The sequence below is a fragment of the Apostichopus japonicus genome, chromosome 1, assembly GCF_037975245.1.
Source record: "Apostichopus japonicus isolate 1M-3 chromosome 1, ASM3797524v1, whole genome shotgun sequence".
Lineage (NCBI taxonomy): Eukaryota > Metazoa > Echinodermata > Holothuroidea > Aspidochirotida > Stichopodidae > Apostichopus > Apostichopus japonicus.
The window spans coordinates 21501910-21527100 of NC_092561.1; the positions used below are offsets into that span (position 1 = coordinate 21501910).

Genomic DNA, 25191 nt, shown 5'->3' on the forward strand with positions numbered 1-25191 from the left:
TGACTGTTCCTCTACTCCCTCCTTTTCTCCTTTTTCTTTCTTTCTTTCTTCTTTTTCTTTTCCCTTTCTTCCTCTCCCTCCTCTTCCCCCCTCTTTTTACCCTTTTTTCTTCTCTTTTTTTCTCTCCCCTTTTCTTACCCGGGGGGCGCGGCCCCCAACGCCCCCCCCCCTGGATACGCGCCTGATATTGTATCTGCAGCAGCAATGACGTGTGTTGTGTTTGGACAGGGGATCCATTTGGCAGTGGCCATGTTAAATTAGGTGTCAGCACATATAGACACAGATTACTAACGTTCATTACACTAACCTTAATCACCTATTAATTATATTCTCCGTTGACAAATTTAACTGGAGAAACCTCTTTATCAATGTCCATTCCTTTCGGCGAATAATGTTTATACTTTTTTAATTTGTTTGGTATCAGCTAAGCAAACTTTTACCTTTAAATATAAAGATATGATTTTTCCCCAAATAATTCAAATTCCGCCATCTGCAAATAAATTAAAAAAATAATTTGTCGTTATGGATGAAACAGATCGGGTTGCGGTACAGTTCAAAGGCCTTTCTAATTTTTCAGAAAACATATTAATTTACAAATCTTGCAGCTGGAAACTGCTTAATAACTTTTGTTCGTGTTAATATTGTGTTTAAAAATGGGTTTTAACATCATGTACCGACACTGTAACAGTTACTCGACAAAAATATTCTGAACGAGAAAGGCAAAGGAAGAAGTTTCATCATGACAATGTTTCGGCTGTTGCTCTTTCTGCATCACTTCCTTGTTGCATTTGGTGAGTTTGTGAAACTGTTTTATCTTCTAACTCTAGAGGGTCGGTTGGGGTTAAATATATATATATATATATATATATATATATATATATATATATATATATATATATATATATATATATATATATATATATATATATATATATATATATATATATATATATATATATATATATATATATATATATATATATATATATATATATATATATATATATAAACGATGGACGTTTTTACACCTACTAAATTTTAATGTCTAAATATAATTCAAAAATCAGCCGAAGCAAAAATTTGTGTTTCTTATAGTTAATGTTTTTAAAAAACGGTTTACAACGTAGCCTTTTCATACTCAAGTTTTCAAGAGTGCATGCACAGATCTTTCGTAAAATGTAACAATTTGTATACGTAATAAAAAACGTGTTATAAGTAATGTCACAATAGGCTATTAGTATTGCTCTAGTGGATGTCTGATCACTACACTACTTTGCAGCCCAGCCACTTTTCTTGATGAATTTCCACATTTTAAAGGCATTGAAGACTCCCCCTAAACCGCGTGCCGCCCTCTGAGAAAGCTAACTTTCTGTTGCATGCAAGTGACGTTTTGTTCGTGTCGCTACAAAATGCAGACAGTAATAAAACGTGATACCTTGTTATCTTGTTGGATGTGTTTTAAAGTCTTTAATACTACCTGCTAACGTAACTTAGCACTGAATGTTATTTTGTATAGGTGGAAAGTTATTAATATAATATCCAGCATAGTTAATTAATATTACAACGACAACAGGTCGTTCACAGAAAATTCACCCACTTTACTGAAAAGCTACAGAACAACACACGTGAAACAACACTTTCAACAGAATGACTTCGCTCAGCTCTGACCAAAAGTAATAAACAGAAACCTCATGATAATCTATGATTTGACCTATGTCAACACTTGTTAACTTTTAAGAAAACAGTGTTCACTTAAAAAAAAAGCATTAGGGATCATAACCAGAACTAGATGTATGGGGATTTTTCCTTAAGTAAACAACAAGGTACCGGTACGAACTATATTGATTGTATACAATCATTTCTTTTCACCCAGAAATCCACATTTGATCCAATCTACATTTAAGCCAAAAATCTTACACACAAACCTTCCGATTTCTTCCAAAGAGCTTTGTTTTCCGATTTCTTCCAAAGAGCTTTGTCAATAAGACAACACCGATAAAGTTTGTGATTTGTTTCAGCCTCAACTTTGCAGGATAGGCCATTATGTTGGAATTGCAATCATATAACCTGTTCAAGAAAAATATCATAAAGAGAAAAATATTAAAATAAGAAGGGTAATGGAATTATCCTGTTTCCAGTTTTTAATCTAACCTATATTACGGATTCTTAACAAACTAGACGATATTAAGGTAGCTATTTATATTGCTGTATTTATTAGTTGCCAGAAAGTTCATCAAATCCACTGTTTATTACCCACAGTTACCTAGAATAAGATCCATCAGCCTGCCAAAGATATCATAGTTAACTGTTAATTAAATAAAACAAAAAACAAAGAGAGTAATACACGACTACACGGGCAGTGGGGATGTCACTTCGATTTCAGCGGACAACCGTATAACTGCCTCAAAACCACTCGAAAAAATGTCAAAATATCAAATTAACACTTTCTTTACGAGTAAGTATTTGATATGAATACACCAGATATTAAAAGGCAAAACTTGGAGAAGGAGATATCGAAATTTTGCTCGAAATATCGAGAATAAAAATAGAAATTTGGGTTGCCGTAGCACGATGCTAAAACTCTGCTGAGAAATAGTCACTAACCCCGTCGAGTTTGAAAACTTCGTACACCACTGCTATTGATTTTTAAACCTCAATGAACAGCACTTTGCACAAATTCCCTTTCTATGTGTGTAGTAAGTTTGTGAAACTTTGTTCGACTTCTATTCTTATTAATTAAATATTAAATTCTTGCGATGCAAGAATCTACGTATTGATGGAACTTAGTGTAAATTATTGACTTTAATCTCCTATAGAGAGTCACTTGTGATTTGTTGACAGAACCCAATATCAGTCTCACTGATTGGGCAATATAAATTTGAGCAATATAATGGCGATTGGGGGGGGGGGGTGGTCGAACGTTTGACGTAGGTTTGCCAATAAACCAGAATTAGACATTTTAAATTTGTAAATATAATAAATTTTACTCTGTCATATTAAATAAAAGTCATTGTTACTCTGTTAGTCGGATTAACACAATAGAAGAGTGTTGTGGCCTATGGAGATTGCTTCCGTTGTAGAGATTTGTAGACCTTCAGCTAAACATTTGAAAATTTGAAATAGTTGCTGGTACTAGAAGTAATCGAACGCCGCTCAGATGCAGTTTCCCAGTAACTTTTCTGTCCAAATTTCTATTAAAATGTAAAAAAAAATATATAGTCAGGATCTAGATATCTAATGAAATAACTGTTAATAGAAATAAATAATATAAATAAAGTCATAAGCCAAACGTGCAAAGGTTGGCAAATTTGTGCTATTATATTACAGACGATTAGTTACCGAGAATTTAATAAAGATGTTCTAGACATCCACGACTTTGGGTATATATAATCATGTAATCGGTATGTTCGGAAAACGAATTGCTAAACATGTCATATTAATGCAGAACGTTGATCGGGACCTTCATGTATAATAATGTTGGTAGTATTCTTCATAATGCTGGTTTATGTTATTATTTTAATAAAATATAAGACAGAAAGCAAGAAAGTAAGCAATAGTATTTCAGTGTCTCAGACGATCTGCATTGTCCTATGATCTTGTAATCAACAGTTATTCACTTGAAGCGTGTGTAGACTCAACCAAAAAGAAACGTCTCATGTCGGTAATTTGACCTAGTTTCGAATGAGGTGTAACAGAGGTGTTAAACACCACCATCGGTCCCAGAAAATACACACACAGCTTCCTACCGTCGGTAATTAGACACTAGTGAACAGTCAGTACATACAGCTGCGGTCAATACCCGCAGCACAGTGTACAAACGGTACAGCGATGGTCATTTCAGGTCCAGCTAAAGATAACAATTAGGGTATCACGTTTCATTACTGTCTGCATTTTGTAGCGACACGAACAAAACGTCACTTGCAAGCAACAGAAAGTTAACTTTTTCATATGGCCGCACGCGGTTTTGGGCGAATCTTCAATGCATCTAATGTGTTATTTGTTTTCATAGTGTATGCTCGGGATTTTACCTGCCTGAGTAGTGATCCCCTGATAGATTCATCAGCGCCCTCTCACCTATTTGGAATCGGCCGTGACCAACCTCCTATCAAGTTTGAGCGTTACTCGCCTTACGGCGAACTGCAAGAGTTGACTGATGGGAACCAGACAATGATTGCAAATGATATCGAGAAAATGGATATCCCACCTGGCACAGGACATCATACAGACACGAGGACAGGAGTGTTTGCTTGTACATCATCTACCAACGGCTCTGCCCAGATTTTGGTTATTAACCATAGAAAACATAGTAGTAAGTTGAACCAGTTTGTTTATATCAAGACCCAGCTGCATGTTATTTGTCCGCCACTCTTGTTGGTAAATAGATGACCATGACAAAGTCATATTGTTTGCTTTCGTTGTTATGGCGCAAATATAATTCATATCAAGAGAGCCTATGGCAGTAGCTTTCCAAACTAATATCAACATTTAGTTATTAGACACTCTAAAGCACGAATGAGCATTTGAATGTTTTAACTGTCATTAACAAGCATTTATCGACAGTATAGCAACAATTTGTAGGCTCAATTTGCTACATATTTCAGCAAACGTGTTGCTATCGAAGATTGGGTGAACACAATTTTCCATTTTGGTACATGAATTCACCAAACGCCGCCGTTGTGCAATTTCGTTTATAATTGTATTGACTGTCTGGCCTCTACAACGCTATGATACTGTTATATGTTTCAAAATAATCATTCAGTCAATACAAGGAATAAAATATCTCATACTTTGGTTAACTACGATGTTATCAATATATGGAACATTGTGTTTGAAGTATACGAGGTATATAGTTTAGATGGAGATTGCGACATATTTTGTTTTGAAACTTCAAACCTTCAACGTCATTGATCAAGTGACTATTGACATTTTCTAACAATTGATACGTTTTAAAAAATCATTCAACCTTTTCACTAACACATTCCTTACTTCCTTGATATATGTGTCACCTTCAGTATTTTCGTCGGCATAATAGCTAAAATGATTTCAGCAATATTGCAATCCGCTCTGACTTCTGATCTTTAACATTAGGATACTATCATCCACGTACGCAATACATTCTCAAACATGCACTTACTAGTCAGGATTAAAATCCACCGCATGGCCAGCGATCACGAATACGTGCTACTTTGTGACATTAGGGTCAAGCGATCTTTGGTCCTCTACATTAATCGACCAAGTGTCAATTTCCAATAGTTCGATATCGTACAGGACAATTTTGTCATTTTCTGTATGCGTGTTATGCTATTTTTCCATTTGAAATCTACATCGGACCTTTGAACTTTCACTCGCTGACGTAGTTAGCCAATAAGGTACGCTATCCCATGCCGAGGCACATGCCCACCAACTTTAAAGTCTGTTGACATGTCTGCATTACGGTTTAGAAGAATGAGTTCACCACATTCAATCACAAACACACACGCACGTGCACCTCAAACGCACGCATCCTTTCCATATTATTGTGGTACGTTACCATGGTACCTCCTTTTCTTTAAAGAATTATACTATTCTATGGAGTCAACATCTTTGGGAACGCGTTTGCACAATATATATGTGAAATAAAGTAGTTATATCGATACTATACTAATTTAAATGTTCTTCTTCTTCCTTGCGCATTACTTTCTGATAGATGTTTTACCTGACGGATATGTCACAAAGACAGCCAGTGTGGGCGACACAATCACACTTCAAGTTATTTCACGATTAAACAAGATTAAATGGCGACATAATGGTCGAAAGGTTCTTCAATGGAAAGGAAGGGCAAGCATTACTCTCTATAATGTGTCTACAGATGATGACGGAATCTACGAGGCCTACACTTGTCTGCACAAGCCACACGCTTATATCCGATTGATCGTCAGACGTAAGCAATTCTCATGGCTAATTATTACGATATGCGTATGCTAGACACTCACGTATTCATATTGGTTATTGTTGATTAAGTGTATTACAATTAGTAATCATATTTGCTTCAAAACTATAGAACGACTAGTTCTACCACTATTATTCATTATGTCGAAAATAAACAATAAATTTCATTCATTCATTCATTTTCAAGTATTGTTTCTCGACTTATGCTCAAACCACAATACTGGTAATTTGAAAATAAGGTAACTATAGTACAAGGGGCAAACAAATCTTCATCTGCTTAAAACTGGATTTGTTTTGTCGATACCCTTGCAACATAAATGTTCTTTCTCTCATTAGGTTGTCCTCTGAACTTTGTTGGACATCAGTGTAACGATTACTGCGTCTGTTACAATGGAGGTGTCTGTACAGACGAAGGAAAGTGCATTTGTCCACCAGGCTTTTCAGGGGCATTGTGTGATAGAGGTATTTTGGCAAAGAGAGACAAGGTTGTCTCATTTTATCATACAGAAACTATTTGCGTTATCGTTATATAACTACTGTACTTAGGTGATTTTTCTAAACCCTCACTTGTTGACAGAGAGAGAATGTGTAACCGATGCATGGAAACAGATAAATTAATCTAATGGCTCATTTTGCAATGTTATATGTTTTACATCAACTATGGTTAGAATGTAAATAGCCAAACCTTTAAGTTAAAAGTTAGATATTTACCACTGGTCATTGGTAACTTTTCGCACTCACCCAACCAAGTGAACACAATTCAAAAAGTGGCTCCCGTGGCAGTAGAGTGCACCATATCGACGTGTTACCTCGCAATAACCACATTTATCTACCTGGATAAAGAGAGGAAATTGAGATAAAAATGCCACGCCAATGCTTTGGCAAGGCATTTTATCAATACATGTATTGATCTGACCATGAATGGAAAGTGGTAATCTTTAGATTCATTTGAATGCGATGCTCATTTAACCTGATTAATGATAAAACAATAATATATTTCCTAATTGGTCATTACATTATAAGTTCGTGGACCAGATTGCTTTGGAGAACACTGCCAGTTTAGCTGCTCGGATCAGCCTCTCTCTGAAGAAGGATTTGAAGGAAGCTGTGGTGGCGAATTATTTTGTCTCCCTGATCCATACGGATGCTCTTGCTCTTCTGGATTTCACGGCTTAGGTTGCACAGAGGGTAATAAATTCCAGCACTCAAGTCGTGTACAAACATATTTTCTCCGGAAGTTTCAATATAATTTACGATTGACATCGAACAGTTATTACCACAAAGCAAATAAAACCATATTTTAGAAGAATCTACTTATTATAAGCTTTTCCTTTTTATTCAATAAGTTGAATATTTAGGCTTAATCCTCCAAAAAATTAACATGAAATTTTTACTTTTGCCTGGATAGACGTATGTAGGAAAATTAATGACCTCTTTGCTAAAACCCAAGACAACATTTGAGCGCCTGGAATTGATCGTAAACGTATCATTGTAAAAGAAGGTTACTCTCTCCCTAAATCTTTCTGCTTTGTTTATTATCCATTGTTTAAAAAGACATAGATACATGAATTTACATTTTTGATGACAGAATGTGAGCCAGGTACATTTGGAGCAGACTGTCTTCAGACGTGCCACTGTTCCGAAGGATCTACATGCGACAATAAAATGGGCACCTGCTCCCCGGCAATATGCGAAGAAGGATGGACTGGCGAAAATTGTAACGGTAAGAAGTTACAGTATTGCACTCGTGCTTTCTACTCGTGTCTTTAGAAATCAAAATGTGAAACAAGCATACAGTGTAATTATCTAAATTGTGGGATTTAATGTGTATGTGTATGGCGTGAGTGTGTGGGTTCTTCCTTCAGTTACGTGGTTAATGTGCTTTCCTTGAAGACCTACTGCAGAAGCGTAACCTCAAAAAATTCATGTTCATGAATAAGAACTACGCATGTCAGAAGGAACGTTCTAAATGCATGACTGATATCTCAATTCAACTATTCGTTGGGTTTCCTTAAACAAATTCATAAGACTTATTCTACCACCATTTTATATACTTTCTATTCGAATACTTCTCTTTACCGATACAAATGTTAAACCATGTAAAAATGCACTGGGTTAACACCTACATTGCTAGCCAATCTTTATCACCTCTTCCAACACATAGCTCTATAGTGTTTGAATTGATGTTGATAAAGTAATGTTCTCTTGTTTAAACCCTTTCATAATTTTTCAGAGAGAATCAGTTGCAGACATGAACCATGTTTGAACGGCGGGACATGTGAAACAAACTTTGGATTCGAAGGATATAATTGCAACTGTCCTGTTGGTTTCTTCGGTTCTAACTGTGAATTAATTGGTAAGTATCCACAGGAGGTCGAGGACCAGGTCAGTTGACCTCATACGTTAACGGGACATACATGGGAATGAGAAACTATTAGTTTCATCAGGTACCGAGACAACAGCACTCTGACCCATGGGCGGATTTACCTGCTGGCTTATTGGATCGAAACTGGTTGGTAGTTGGGTAACCATCGCGGAAGATGCAGAAAGTTCGATGTGCCGAGGGCTTCGTCTTCTCTTGTTGGCAAAAATTCTACCATCATGCGAGTTTCCAAACATCGTGCTCGATTTAAAACAGCATTTTGCGTCCTTTTCCATGTTTTTTCTCAACCTCACTGATTCCACGATACCATAACGACATACATAACTAGCTTGTCTATTCAAATCTTACTTCAAATGGTGACATAAATGTCGAAAAATTTACACATTTCAACTCGAAAATATTTTCCGTTGGGATCCAAATAAACCTCGCCCATAATATAAATATTTAAAAGCTACGAACGTCATTGGCCAATACGTAATACAACACCATGCTTGATTGTGTAGATTGTCTATGGCAGTTGTACCAGGGAGCTAATAGAGTGCAGCTCGCTGGTTGTACCAAGTTACCAACTCCACGTTTTGAATCTATTTTAGCAACGGCTCGTAATTTAACCTGCATCTCTGAATGGTTGAATTCATACAAGTGGACACTTTTCTCATTATCTGCAAATGTCCTTAATTACTTGCCAATTCACGCTTTTGGCAGGGAAAACTTGGCTAATATCTTAGTTTGCTGTTTCGTGATTGATATATGTAAAAAACTCGATAAACTTGTCAAAAAAGTGGAAAACGGCGAAAAAACACAAATGCTGCTTTAAAGACACACCGCCTACGATGGATCCCGTGTCCCGTAAACGTTCTGTGACTCCTCTTGTCATTTCTGATTATGTTATACCAGGTGCAAGAGAGAAAGGGTGCATATAATCAACTTAAATAAGAGATGATATGATGCGACACAGATGTTCTAGGTCAGATTACCGGCATTAGACGTTTCTTTTTGCGCGAGTCTTCACACCCTTTAATGTTACTCCGCTCTACTGTTATTCCGCTTGGCATGTTAACCAGGTACTTGCTCCTGTCAGGGAACCTGCAATCTGGAAGAGAACTTGATCAATACACCTAACTACCCGGCAGAGTATGGAAATGAGGGAAATTGTTCGTATCAATTCTCCGTACCGGCTGGGTATTTTGTCAATGTTACATTCCTGGCTTTCGAGTTGGAGGCCCCCTGTTCTTTTGATAAACTTGTGGTAAGTTTGTTGCCATGGAGATTGATTGCTTACCATAATTAACCCTGAAACATTTCAGCAAGAGGGGATGGGGGGGGGGTATCATATCTAAACAAAATTGTTTTTTGTTGTTGTCGTTGACCACTTCTGAGGCCGAAAAACATTCTCTTATAACACTTAACATCTCATATTAGATTTTGAACGTTTGGCTTTCTTAAAGAAGCCATCATCATCAATGAATTCTAGCTTTAAAGACAAAATATTCATTCTACATGTATAGTAGCCCTTATATTTCAAGTGGAATATCTTGGCAAATCTGAACATTTATAGAGACAGCACTAGCACTGAAATATTTATTATGTAATATGACATATCGATACTACAATTCTGCCAAAAAGTAATCTTGTGAGAGTGAATAAAAAAATTGAAATTGAAAAGGATAACGTAGCACCAAATAGATATAATGCACACTAACCTAATTAATAACTACCTAAAATAGTAATTACCTAATTGATAACTTATTGCAGATTTTTGATGGTACAGACAACACGGCTCCAGAAATTGCTGAACTATGTGGAACCATCCTTCCTAATCCCGTTTTCACGACCGGACGTGACGTGTACATGGAATTTACGACAGATGAGAGTGTTACTCGTACAGGATTTTTGGCGGCAATAACAGCTACAAACATAGGTAAATCGAGAGAGGAAAGAAAATTTGAACTGATTTTGGAAGCTATATTTCTCACGTACAGGAAAGATATGGTGACGGGAGGGAGGGGGTGGGTTTGGGGAGGTCGTGGCGCGAGGGGGGGGAGTTAATAATAAATTGAAAACATTTTACTTTGTTAATAAATAAAATGGGCTAATGATATAAACATAAGCTGACTGGAAAACTCATACAGAACAAGATATCTTCTGTTTTGAAAGGGAACAGAGGTTTATTTTTCTTTCCCTTAGGTCACAGGTTTGAATTTTTTACTAGAGAAATGAAAACATATTTACTCTCTCGAAACTTGTCTTTTCATTATTTTGTAACAAATCCATTTTCCTTATCCTTTATAGTTAAAAATAATTAAAATTAAACTATATATATATATATATATATATATATAATATTATATTATATTTTCAACAGTTGCTACTCCACCTCCTCCAACTAGCCTTGGACCGAATACCCAGATGATACCGTCTCCTTACTATTGTGATAAATTTTACACCGATCCTGCTAATGATCAAGTGACTTCACCAAACTGGCCCAGTGATTATCCTTCTAATGCTGATTGTGGCAATACCATCCAAGCACCACAGGGAAGCACCATTACACTAACATTCCTGGCATTTGAACTTGAGGGGGGTACCAATTGTCCGTACGATACTGTTACGGTAAGTCATTAATTCCAATTGGTTAGATTTCAAGCTGATTCGCGACTCTCGAATTAATGAGATTCAAATGTTGTCAAAGGTTTTTTTGTCCCTAGAGAAATATGGAAACTGTAATCAAACTTTACATCTCATTTCAACATTAACCTAAGTAAGTGTTAGGGACATTGGTATGACGTCAGTCCCTTAGCCACTTATAACTCAGAGTCGGTCAAGTTTAAGGGATGGCAATAGTTCAATAACCACAGTGATTGTTATGGACGTTGGTATTACTTCAGTCCCGTAGCCACTTATAACTCAGAGTCAGTCCGGTGTAAGGGCTTATAGTAGGCACATAAGTCAATTTAATTTGTTATAGACATTGAAAACAGCAAATAACACACTTGGTTGATTTTCAATACCAGATTTTGAGAAATCAACCTGTATGTAACGCTTATCACACTGCCATAAAAAAATCAAGAGGAATCCAAACACATGATTTACTAATAAAAGAACAATAAAATATAGGTATGTACGTAATGCATATTACTCCCCCTTGGGGTCGGTGAAATAGTTGAACAAATGAAGAAAATGCGTTAAAGACTTCGTTTCTGACAATTACCATACCTATATAGCTAACAAACTTTAAGGTCACCAGCATCATTTTTTCAAATTATAATAACTAAACGAGATGACAACGTAGAAATGCAGACTAATGTCATCTTCTCAGTTTGAAACAACTCATGATTGAGTCATCAATAAATAATTTTCATAATTCAAAAACGAGTCAATTGAATCTCGTCACTGTCGTTGGTAACTCACAAAATAGTAAACATCCATTTCCATTGATTTGTGTTTAGAAACCAGAGAATGAGAAATCTGATTTTCCCTTCAAGTTGTGTTTTTTTCTTCTTCACATATTCTGATGCTGTTTATTTCCTTATTTTTTCCTCAACTTGACAGATTTACGAAGGTGATTCTGTCCAAGATCCAATACTTGCAGGACCTTTCTGTGATGACGAAGTCATTCCATCGCACGTGACGTCAACGGGTAACCTGATGTATGTGCACTTCAAGTCAGATCATTCTGTCCAATATCCTGGTTTTCGGGCTACGTTTGAATTTATGTAATTAGTGAGCGTTTGTCATCAAGGAGTCCATTCTAAAAACGTGACGAATCTTATTTCTTTTTCTCAATAAACAGTAATGTTAACATATACATCCATAGATTGACCTCACATACAATATGGCGTTGGACTGAAGTAGTGGAGTGAAGTAGTCGATTTTTTCAAAAACGAGTAAATTCTTTACAAATACCGCGCAACTGTGGAACCTCACTTTTAAATTTTAGTAACTATGCCTTCAGCATTTCTGTATCAAATAGAGATCTGTACCAGACACTATTAATAAAAGTACATACCATGAATCCAAAAGATAGATTTTTAAATATAAAAGTTGTGATTAAGGGGAAACGTCGTTAATAGGTATAGGCCTAGTCCATGACCTTATACTTCGATATGGTTATTACAAGAAAGTGGAACTATGGATGTTGCGTCCTATGTCTCACAGCTCATTTTCTCTGTTTATAACTGTATTAAAGGTTATATACTGTACAATATAGTGAGTAACTCACTTTAACAACTGTAACACACAGTATTCTCTGAGAGCAACGCAGTGTTGTGACCTAACCTCCGTACTGCACAGTGCAACTCAAATCAGAACTATAGATACTGTAATTATATACACTACCGTACTTACTGTGGTGCGGTACCACAGCATTAAACCTTATATTAAACCGGTGCTGTGGTCGACTAGATAAAGGGTGGGTCTTCTCATCCAAGAGCAATCTATGGTTTCCACATCTGAAATGACTTTTCTAAATTAAATAGATTCCAAATTTCAGTTATAATGTTGAATTGGAAGCTCCCCCCCCCCCCCTCGACGTATAAGTTGTAATCCATATGAAATTTCTTGTCGCTTAAGCGTCGTAAAAATAACTGCTAATTATATTATTATCATTTATTATTATTATAATTTGAAGTGCTTATAGGTACATCGTGTTTGTCTTTTGTCTAATTTCAACCGTTTCATATTAGAGAAGTATCATTGTTCCTATGCTCATATGACGTAATGCTAGATAACCTCACGTAAAAATGGCCGATCGTGACAATAAAATATTTAAAAAAATGGCGAATGTCAATACATTTTAAGAACCTTTTGATGCTAGGTAGCGATCCACATAATATTGATCCCTGATATGGTAGGAACTGAACGTATGCTGATCCTTATCCCACCACTATCACACCCATTTTCGACTGTCCTATACCATATGAAAATGGAAACAACTCAGCCCCATTCAATCACCATGCTTGTATCACGCATCGGATGTATGATCATTAGTCTGTGACCAATGTGATTATGCATTGTGTAAATTTCCACTTTATACATTTACTTGTAACCGCATGTCAGGAGCGTTAAGATTGGCTGGACATATTGTGTTATTCCTTCGCCTCCCACGTGTGAGATGTAAAACTTTCTGCTCTTATCAAAGAAGCTGGGATCTCCCTTTGTCAATAGCCTCTTGATTCTCGTAACTATTGAATCAATTTTACTGATCGAATAAATAAGACAAATAAATGTACGGCTTCTGAACTGAGTTTGTGTTGTTTATATAGTTTCCTAATTGATACGATAGGATCGATACTTACGAAGTCATATCGACAAGTCTTACCTAAGAACACAGTAACTATGTTTAATTTACGATAGAGAGTACGAACAAACTTTGACCCTTCGTAGGGAGGCAGGAAGCTGGGGCACGCGTGCAGGAGTCTATTTGGGCTCGCTGTGGGCGCTGGTCAGAGTTTGAGGCACAACGACATGGTGTATAGGTACAGGTCGTTTGTGTAAAAAAAAACTAGCTGAAGTTAGGTAATTGTTTTGTTAGCAAGACTGATCGCATCCTTTGTCGCATCCAATTCCCCGCTTTAGGTTCAGTAGCATGCATACCTAGTAAATAACTTGAGGCCCGTTCTGTTCAGTCGAAACTCTTCTTCGTGATGAAGGAACGAACTCCATCTGTGGATTTTAAAGATGATTGTCTTCAATTGATACTTCTTTTGCATTTAAAATGCTAGTCATCGTTATTTCTGTAATAGTGGATGAACGCATTTTGGAAGAAAGAGGTCTTTGCTTTGTCTTTTCAACATGGCCGCGCAGGCTGCGTCAGAGAATGAATAACTTACATCCATACATTATATTGGAAAGTATGAATAATCATATATACAGTGTTGTCAGTCATTGTGAGTTAATAGTTTAAGAATAGACGAATAATTCATCAATTCGTAAATCATATATACGTCTTTTTTTTCATGATTTTGACAATTTCGTCGGAACGTATTGAATTCTGAGTCCATTTGAGTTCACATTAACGTATTGAGATAACAGACCACGCGTCTCAATTGGTATTACGTTAGCTCGATAAAGAGGTGTGACGAAACGCGGCAAGTTCAATACACTCGGATACACACAATGACGGGAAACGTAAGCCAATTGATGTTGTGAAATTTTAAGATATTTTAAAAATAACTTGTAATTAGATCATTATTAGAGTTATCTCTGACCGGTAAATCCTTTTATTTCACAAGCACTTTACTTAGAAACTATTAATGTTGCTAATTATTTGTTTTGTTTTTTCATTTCTCTTCATTTATGAAAATAAAATAGACTTCTCAGAGCTGCAAATCTATAACCCTGCCTTCAGTGTTATGTTTGAGATATTTCTGGTGTTTCTCATCCACATACGTGGATAACTTGCAAACAATTAAAGTGGAACATAACCAGTTCTTAGAATTCCCATTTTCATTTCATTTCGCTTCAGTGGTGAAAGAAGATATGAAATATATCTAACGTGCTTATTAATACCAATTAGTAATTTCATTTTTTTATATGATTTATACTTTAATAATAATAATAATAATAATAATAATACACAGTTCTTATAAAGCGCAAATACACACTTAAGTCTCAGTGCGCTGATTATTATTAACCCCTGGTCATTGGTAACTTGTCACACCCACACACCAAAGTGTGCGCAATTCAATTAATCTCTCCTGGGGCACCACAGTGCACCACAACCACGTGTCCCCTGGGGGACTTCACATAGGGTGCAGCCACAAACCGGCGCACGCAACTATATTTACAAGTAACCTTGCAGGTCCCCATTTATACACCTGGGTGAAGAGAGGCAATGGAGATAAAGCGCCTTGCCCAAGGACACAACGCAATGATCTGGCCAGGGCTCGAACCTGTAATCCTTAGATCACAAGTCCACTGCCTTAACCACTTGACCACAACGCCCTCCACTCCACTGTAATGATATCTTCCACATGGAATTATATTTTGTTTAGCTGGTAGAGGAACTTTTTCAAGAGAAGCATCCTTGTTACATACGCCGATGATGATGATGATGATTGGGTTTCAGGCTCCTTTAAATGATTCGAAATAATTTTATCGTTTCATGTCCCATCAAATGTTGTCATCTTTGCAATGCACTAACCTTTGACTTGATAGTAACTACCCAGTATACAAACGTACGTCCGTGTGGTACCTATTTTGTTTTTAAGTACATAAGTTTTGTAACAAATAATATTCCGATGGCATTCTCAATAACGCGACATTATCTACGAACAATACTGACGTAACAAGTTAATCAAGTTTTACACCCCCCCCCCCAAAAAAAAGTTTAAATGTATATGAAATTCCTGCGTGCTCTTAAAACTTGTAACAGAATGAGCGATTGCACGTCGAGAACAAGACGTATCTTGAACAAAAAAAAGTAGATCTATCATCAACTTTCTGAGCTATTATATTTCAATGGACAAGAGCAAAGGGGTTTATGTCTTGAACGGGATTCGAGCAAGTTTCTGACAAAAATGGACATATCACATTTTATGAGTTCGACACATATATGTTGCGATACCATCACCGTGTATTTTACTATCACTGGCATATGGTGATTTCGTTTGAATATTAATTATGTGACTAAGTAGAACCCTATCAGTTTTTCACAACTCATCATAGTACCACAAATACAACAGTGCAATAGCCATGTTAATATATTTTACTTAAAGCATGACTTTTAGGCACAATTCTCATCTTTAAGATGTGCAGACTGCTAAACCCACTGCTATCAGTTCGTGTTGTACATCCATAACACTTTTAAGTTTTGAGACATGAACATTTAAACAGCTCCCTCAAATAACTGGACTTTTTGAGTCTAATACACAGACCAATAAGTCAGTACCTCACAAGCAACACAAAACTTAATAGGAAAAGATGAAATATTTATGGCCTCAAATGACATGTTTAAAATGTAGTACAATTTTTCAAGGACAACTGGTGTTGAATATCATCCAGGAGTGTCGTTCATTCGTAAAATAGCCTGACGTTGTCGAGTTACTACAGTTTATCAATTTTATAATTATGTAATACATTACATACATTATTATTAACATTACATTTAGGCCTGCTCTGGGGCAGCAAACATTATTATCAAACACGTTCATTGAAAGACAAGGCTGGACCCGTGGCAGTGAAGAGATATTTTACATACAGAACACCAGAATGACGCTACTTATAATTTTAATTTTATTATGATCATTATAATTATACTTAGATATTGTTATTACTCTTAATGAACATGGAGTTAAAGTTAAACTGACAAGGGCATGATCAATGTGAGAATAATTCTGGTAATGCTGAACCAAAGAAGTCTTGCATGCTGAAGCCAAATTGCTGAGTCCGACATGAATAATCTTTGGGCCTCCAAGCTTGCTTATCTGAACCAACCATACATTGTCTTGCTTAACCTTGTCCGGTTTAACACCCCAGATGACTTTCTCTGAACCTTACAAACACAATAATATGGTTGATTGAGAAGCACCTGGAAGTTGACAACAAGTTGACTCAAAGCAAACGATGTAAGAAGGCGATTCTTCCTAACAGGGGTAAGATATCTAGTCTTCCAGGTGTTCAGTTGGTTTTAAAGGCGGGAAAGCTTGGAGTTAAATCGGAAAAGATAGTCCCCTTATTGGTGAGAGTAACACCTGATAGCTTAATAGAACCATTATTAAAAGGTAAATTCGGATAATTTTCTTTTTACGAAGTCGGACGTCTTAGCAATGAAAGGCACTAAAAGGTAGAGAGCAAAGACTTTCTGTAATTGGTCTTCAAGCTTGAAGAAATTAATTACTTAATGTTCATCGTCGTAATTATTAATTAATAATTACGACGATGAAAATTGACAGTTTCTTCCATAGACTCAAGACATCTTAAAACATTTTCGTGCCAGCCGTATATTGCAGAAGCTTTAGTTCTCAATGTAGATATTAATACCCTTAATGTGAGCATTGTTACAAGTTCTCATAGTAACATACGAATACATGACTTAAGAGCTCACCTAAGAAATTAACTCTAAAAAACCTATTCCTTTATTTCCCGTGATGGATCCCCTAGTACCCATACATCATCCGCATCATGTATAGCCATGGTTACCGTTGTTGTGGTAACCAATAGAAAACTAATAGCTTGCATTAGCTGACTGACTACACTATTTGACGACACGTTCCCTTCATTTGTACATTGTATTTGCAATGATGGGATCGTCAATTTTGTCCATTTCACAAATATAACGGTAAAATACTTCTAGTTCTGTAAATTGAAATGTTGCATTACTTATTACAGTTAGTGGAAATCATACCATGTAACCCTAGTTCCCGCTTGGGCAGTAAGATGGTTAAATATATATAACAGTTTCTGAAAGTTAAATACCATGACAATAATAATGGATTACAAAGTAACCGTGCTATCTACTTACGTATTCTTTTTCTCTTCTTTCGTTTTAAATTCAGTTCATCTTTTTGTAAGCACATACTTGATTGTTTCGAATCGGAATTTGATATTTGATATAATGATGATATGATTCTACCACGCCGATATCGCTACTTGTTACTTTCTGTCTATATTAATTACTAATTCTTAACTGTGTAGTATTACTCTTTAAATGCGAATTGTCTCTTTATTGTCTTAAATTGCTGGCTAATTACTAATTTTCTAATTACAAACTCTTTTATTACTAACTGTCTAATAACTGACTAATTTATCAACTTTGTAATTTTGCTTAATATGTTATCTGGATATAATGAATCTGGTGCATTGCCGCGAGCATCGTGTAGTGGCAATGATCCCTACACAGACAAAGTGAATTTGAGAATGTGAAATGTAAACTTTAAACAAATGCACTATGTTGTAGGGACCGAGTGAGAGAGAGAGAGCGAGAGAGGACATGTGTACACTCCAGGGTCTGGTGCAGTTCTGTTTATTGACACACAATCACAATATATTACTATACCACAGTAGGCTACACTAACAGTAACACATATATTTTCTAGCTAACTAGTACTACTCACTATTTTTCTCTTCTTTCGTTTTAAATTCAGTTCCTCTTTCTGTAAGCACATACTTGATTGTTTCGAATAAGCCGGAATTTGATATAATGATGAAATGATTCTACTACGCCGATATCGCTACTTATTACTTTTTGTTTAATTAATTACTCATTCTTAATTATGCAGTACTACTCTTTAAATGCGAATTGTCTCTTTATTGTCTTTAATTGCTGGCTAATTACTAATTTTCTAATTACTAGTTTTCATAATATAGTACTATTCCACAGTAGGCTACACTAACAGTAACACATATATCCCTAGCTAACTAGTACTACTCACAAGGTAATAACCACACCCAAGCAACCTAGTTGCCCAGACACAAACATACAGGAAGATTAACAGTTTACCATAATACAATACAATGAGACCAGAGTCAGCAGATGATTACATAATAACATCTGGGCATGGAGACACTGCAAGTAATTACTATAATAACAGGTGCACAATAGGTAAAGGTAAGTAACAATAGGCAATAGATACTGTACATGCTATGTAGGCTGGAACCCTACAATGTTAGCTTATCCCTACAGTCACTGGTAACCTGCGTAGGCAAGGGAAGACCAATTTGTTAAGTTAATGACACTATACTAACAGGCATGTTGTAGCTGTTATAACTCAATTAATTCGAAGGGCTTTTTTTCACAAACTAGTTAAAAAACTTGCTTCATTATCAAATATGATTTATGACTAACCTTGTTAACATGTGCTTGAACTAAATGTCCAGATTTATTGAACATAGAAAAAGTAGCATAACGTGATGAATTATTCATGTCAAAATGAAAATGTAGCAAACTGTAGCAAAATGCAATGTAACCAATTTAAAGTTAATGTGAGGAGGCAAGGAAGTTATTAATGATGGATGTTCTAGTGCATTGAATACATGAGTTACTCTAGCGTCTCTATCCTAGTTTTAATATCATTTACTTCGTGTTCAAAGGAAAGAGCGATATAACTATCATCATTGCAAATAAAAGGTCAACTTCGAACAAAGAAACTATACTTAGTATGCTGTGCTGATTTGTGGAAACATTTTTTAAGTTCTCAGCATAGGATGTTAAAGAACAAAAATCAATTCTAAATCAGATAAAAAAAAATGGTGTCAGGCAGTCGTTCATCACAAGTATGTAGCAGTTCATTTCATTCATTCGGAAAAATGGTGGTTGGTCGTGGAACAACCAATTTCACAAAATGCGTTAAAGGAGTTTCTATGAGACAAGACCAAACGTGTACAGTAACCCAGTTTGGCCTGTTGCCACAAGAAGCTTCTCACCTTCTCCCGTTTCTAGCGTGGTTATGCATCTTGCATTGCTATCATCAAGTCGCTTTGTTGCTAGCTGGCGATAATCTTGTCCGTATTGAATAATAATACGTCTGTTGTTACCACTTACATCTGCTGACCATAATATGTAAATGACGCCATCGTTATCTACGCATGTGCATAGTGGACCCCAGTCACCTTCATCGACATTCGGTTTGTTCAATTCGTATACAAGTTTTGCTTCCAATTGATTTTTAGTGACCACGTACACCCTGCGGCCATCCCTATCACAAATCACAATGTTGTCATTATGAACACTCATTTCTCTGACAGATGTTATGTCATCCGGAAGTCTAATGGTCCTTACGAAATTCAGGTGCCAGTCAAGTTCATACACTTCCATACTGCTGCTTCCTACAAGTATGTGGTTGTTATAAACATCTGTAGTTACACTCAGTACTGAGTTACCTTCTGGCCAGATGTTGACGACTTCTCTGATATCTTTAGAGACGTAGGAGCCATCGCGAACATCGTAAATTCCTACTTCAGTAGGTCTACATACCGTAGCAACTTTATAAAGAGGCAATGACGCACAGTAGCGGTAAGGATGATCCTTAAAACTTTTGTCCTTTTTGAATTTATGTTGTCTAATTTTCTCGCCATTTCTGTTGATGACGGTGATGTGTGAATGCAAATTTGATGCTTTACCAGTGAGTAAGATGCGTCCATCGCCAGTTTTGGTCATACTTGAAGTCCAACGGCCTTTCGATCTGATACCTTGAATATCAACAACAGAATCTTCATGTTCTGTGATCGTCGTGTTATTTGATGTATCTTTTGGCGTCCTGAAAACTTTAATTTCAGAAAGAAATTCCAACTCTGAGAACTCCTTCTTAACATCTTCGATAAGTGGATCACTGGCTGCGGTGATGTCAGGAAGAAACTGTGCGTCCGTCCAGTCATTTTTGGAAAATAGAATGGTCGACGTTGAAGCGGAGAAGTTCTCATAACGCTTTATGACATGTTCATAATAATCTGCTATTTCTTGGATAAGATTCTCATTTCGTTCGCACAGTGTGTCTAGAGCAGCCGTTTGGTTTTGTGAACTGTTGTCTAACCGTCTAAGCTCTTCCTGTGTCTCTTTATCCTTCCCATTGTGTTCTGACTGAACAACTGCAATTTCCTCTTGGTAACCCTTTTCGTTTCCTTTGATAATTTCGTCATACCTTTCTCTCACCTGTCTGATTTCTTCTTCCATGTCAAGCCTCAGCTGACGTTCTTCGTTTTCCTTCTTTTTTTCAATTTCCTCCTTTTTGCTCTCCAACTCATTCTGGCTTTCTTTCTGTTGGTTCTTCAATTTATTAGACTGTTGGTCGTAATGGAACTGAATACTTTTCTTCTCTTCATATAAGTTGACTTTTAAAAGCTGTCGAACATTTTCAACTTTTCGAGGAAATTCGTAAAGTTTTTCTTTGTAAGTTTTGAGCTCGACCAATTTTGCTGTAAGCCTTTCTCTTTCACTCTTCGCTAGTTTAGTCACTTCATGAAGTACGTGATCTTTGTGTGTTCCGAAAGTGCAAGCTACACAAATCGGTAAGTTACCGCAAGATCCGCAGCACAATTGAGCGAGATTCTTGGGGTGGTCTTTACATCTGGGGTCTTCGGTCAGAGAGGCAAGTTTAGCAAGAGTAAGGTTTTCGGTGTCAACGTGTTTCAAATCAAGCGTGTGTTGTTCATGATCACTGACCATTTTATTAGTTAAATGAAATTGAAAACATTCTTCACACAGAAAATCATTACACTTAAAGCAGTAGGCTGTAATCTTCAGTTTCTTAGAACAACCAATACAGTCTCTGATATCTTCATCCTCAAAAGATTTCTGTAGTTGAATGAATTGAAGCATACTCTTCATGTGAAAGTCAGTTTTGAATCCATTTACACCTTCCTCCGGTATGTTACATTTGGTTTTGCAAAGAGGGCATTCCATAGTGTCGACCTTTGTTTGGATGATTATTTCTAGACAATCACGGCAATATCGATGAAGGCATGGTAACTGTTTTGGCTCTTTAAATTCTTCTAGGCATATTGAACATTGAAAGAACTTTTCCTCCATGTCTTTTAAAGGTGTTGAGGACGCCATCTTGTGTGTAACATCGACTGTGAAATAACCAAATGATTGAAATCTGGCATTTGTTCAGAGTAGTTTGGTAAATGTATTACAGCTAAAAATGCATTAGAAACTTTCTGCAGATGTCTCTTAAAGGTTTGGCATACTGGGCTTAATTATTACAGGAATAGGTAGTAATGAAAAAAACAAACTCATCGGATCCATAATAAGGATAAAATTGTTGCACTTTGGAATCATACTTAAGAATGACAATAACCAAGAATGACTATATGATGAAGACAAATTAACTTGGAAATAGTCTCCTGTTAGTTACCTGTAAAAACGATGCAATTCCAAATAACTGAACCGTTCAATTTTACTTCGAAGTCACTCAGATCTCAGTAAATTAATTGGTGTGTGTATGTGTGTCTGTTACACTTTGGACGTGGAACATTGAATACAAGGTGTAAACGTAGAATGAAATGGTTATCAGGTAGACTTTGACACTATGAAATGCTTATTTAGTTGCTCAAACATAAAAATTAAAGTCCACACAGTCTAAGGTAAACAAGCTAAATACCTACTATACAACCGTTCAAATAAAACACATAATACATCTTCATAAGTGTTGGTTTTGGAATGCAATATGTATGGTGAAAAGATTTGCACAATCTTTTGTTTTCCAGATCCCCTCTCAAATCTTTAATTAATTAAAGTAATTGTTTCTGAATCCTGTGTGTCAGCTGCAAAGCAGTCTGATGTGGTAGATTAGCTTTAATCTTATCATTAACTGCTTTGTGTTCGTGACATCCATGTGAATTTGTATCGTATTTGGGTAATAATGAAAAACAATTATTCTCACAAGAAACATTAGTAGTAGGCTTACATAGTGTTCTTTCTATACAATAATGTAAACAATCTAGTCTAAATCGAGACCGGATCTCCTTATTGTTTGTAATAGAGAAAACTATCATAGAAGCAGTTGAGAGAATATGGTTGTGAAATTCAACCAGCTGTAAGTTTGAAAAAAAGATATATGTGTTACCGTCCCCTGGAGGGGAGAGAGTAGACAGACAATTATTTCATATTTAATATCAAAATGGCGTTGCTTTATTCTCCTGTATAACATGGCTTTGAACAAAGAACTGAAGTATTAACATTAACACTGAAACAACATACTCTTAACTGTAATAAAGACGGCCGGAAGTCACCATACTGTTTTAAGCTGTAGCACTTCAATTGACCTACAGTAGAGACTCGATGCCTCTCTTGTGTAATTCATTTAAGTAGATACTGACCTCAGTCTTTTGCTTAACAGCTGGACAAATAAGTAGATGAATTCTTACTTACTCTGTTACATAATGATATTACACTCCTTTAAGCTTAATACTGACATTTAACTCCTTTAAGTTCAACAGCACAGCGACCACCTACGTGAGCACTCTTAGAGGTGAGGCTCCGTATACAATTTGTCAAACTCAACTCTAGAACTCAGTACAGCCTCTGCAACATAATTATACTTTTTACTATGGTCAACGTAAGCCGACGGCCTGGCCGTAACTATGAAGAAAACTAACATTATAATCATTGTGAATATGGCAACAAGCTTGCTTTAAGTAATCAAAGAATGACCGCTGAGGAGTCATTTATCGTTTATAATCATTATGGTAAAATTAATACATTATGTACATACCTGGAGGGGAGAGAGTAGACAGACAAATATTTCATATCTAATATCAAAATGGCGTTGCTGTATTCTCACTGATCTACACTAACTGGATAGGCTGCGCGGCTCCGTGTGTGAAGCAGCCGGAAGTGACCCTGGGAAATGTGTGTTATGCCAGACTAAAATGGTAAATACGCCTATTTCCGTGCAGGAAAAGATATGGAATGGGTCGTCTGTACAGAGACAGACGCTGCAAGTGCAATGCAATACAAAGTCTATGGGATACGTCGGACTAGGAACTTGGGGGCATCCCTTCCTCCATGGTTAGGGCCTTTTAATTTCAAGAAAAATGTTAAGCATTTCTTCTAAATTCACTTCAAATTGGGGGAAAGAATTTCATAACTGGACGAGGCTACACCATCCATGCACAAACTACATATGTACCGGTATCTAGTATTGGGAAGGACAAATATTAAATTTTTAGGTGGCTCGCAGGGTTACAAAAATTGAGTTAATTTCCATCTAGAACTAAAAATGCGAGTTCCATCATAAATAAAAAAATTAGGAGGGAAAAATTCCATGTGTTCTCAGGAAAAACTTGTCGCATAGGGTTTTTGCATGAGGCCAGGGTCTTAAGGCAGTGTCTAGATGTGGAATTCCTTTCAGGAAACCTTAGTGTCCAGTTTGGGAATATGGAATTAACACAATTATCTACAGGGTGACAGGAATAAATCCCCCTGGACAAAATTCCCCCCGGACAAACCCCCCCCCCCGGACAAAATTCCCTCAGGACAAAATCCCCCCGAGCCAAAATCCCCCGAGCCAAAATCCCTCTGGACAAAATCCCCCCAAGCCAAAATCCCTCCAGGACAAAATCCCCCCATGCTATAAAAATCCCATCAATTCTTTACAAAAATGCGTCATCCTGGTCCCCCGGTCCCCCCTGTGTCCCCGGTCCCCGGTACCGTCATCCGGTACCGTCATCCGGTACCCCCACCGGTACCTCCACCAGTTCCCCCACCGGTACCCCCACTGGTACTCTCAGTGGTACTCTCAGTGGTTCCCGGACCAGTACCCCGACCATACCCCAACCGGTACCTTAATAGTTAGCCTGACAGTTACCCCCACCGGTACCCCCACCGGTACCCCCACTGGTACTCTCAATGGCTCCTTGACCAGTACCCCGGCCCGTAACCCGGCCGGTACCTCAACCGGTACCTCGACCGGTACCCCGACCGGTATCCCAACTGGTATCCTGAAAGGCACCCTGACACATACCCTGACACATACTCTGACACGTACCCTTACTAGTACTGGTACAATGACCAGTACTTTGAACAGTACCTTGACCGGTCCCTTGAATGTCACACTAATAGGTAGCCTCACAATTACCCTCACTGATCTCCCGACCAGTCCCCTGACCGGTACCCTGACCAGTATCCTGACTGTACAGTGTCTAACCAGTACACTGAGTGGAACCCTGACCGGTACAGTGACCAGTATGATGACCGGTACCCTGACCAGTCACATGACCAGTTCCTTGACCGGTACCCTCACAGGTACCCTAGCAGGAGCCCTCACAGTTACGCTCGCCAGTACCCTGACTCGTACCCTGACCAGTCCCCTGACCAGTGCCCTGACCGGTATCCTAACCAGTGCAATGACCCATGCCTTGACTGTCACACCTGGGCCATCTCTGGTTGTTGCAAGCAGGCTTGTATGGATCAGGGGGATATTGTCTGGGGGATCTTGTCC

At 37.2% G+C, this 25191-nt stretch overlaps 2 protein-coding genes across 3 annotated transcripts; one reads left to right on the forward strand and one right to left on the reverse strand.

Moving 5' to 3' along the window:
- Positions 1 to 658: 658 nt before the first annotated feature.
- On the forward strand, positions 659 to 12189 carry LOC139967041 (uncharacterized). The gene is made up of 11 exons (XM_071970719.1): positions 659 to 791; positions 4010 to 4309; positions 5687 to 5920; positions 6265 to 6390; positions 6952 to 7116; positions 7517 to 7651; positions 8162 to 8284; positions 9376 to 9560; positions 10067 to 10232; positions 10677 to 10924; positions 11864 to 12189. The coding sequence occupies exons 1-11, from the start codon at positions 740 to 742 to the stop codon at positions 12029 to 12031; spliced, it is 1902 nt and encodes a 633-aa protein (XP_071826820.1). The 5' UTR covers positions 659 to 739; the 3' UTR covers positions 12032 to 12189.
- Positions 12190 to 13047: 858 nt separating this feature from the next.
- LOC139971672 (uncharacterized) lies at positions 13048 to 23559 on the reverse strand. Of its 2 annotated transcripts, none has more exons than XM_071978357.1 (2): positions 23464 to 23559; positions 13048 to 21820 (listed from the first exon to the last, which is right to left on the reverse strand). In XM_071978357.1, exon 2 carries the CDS (start codon positions 21801 to 21803, stop codon positions 19611 to 19613), a length of 2193 nt encoding a protein of 730 aa, XP_071834458.1. In that variant the 5' UTR covers positions 21804 to 21820; positions 23464 to 23559; the 3' UTR covers positions 13048 to 19610. The 2 variants fall into 2 exon arrangements, with proteins under 2 accessions (XP_071834458.1, XP_071834448.1); XM_071978347.1 differs by lacking the exon at positions 23464 to 23559 and adding an exon at positions 22105 to 22252.
- Between the last annotated feature and the right edge of the window lie 1632 nt (positions 23560 to 25191).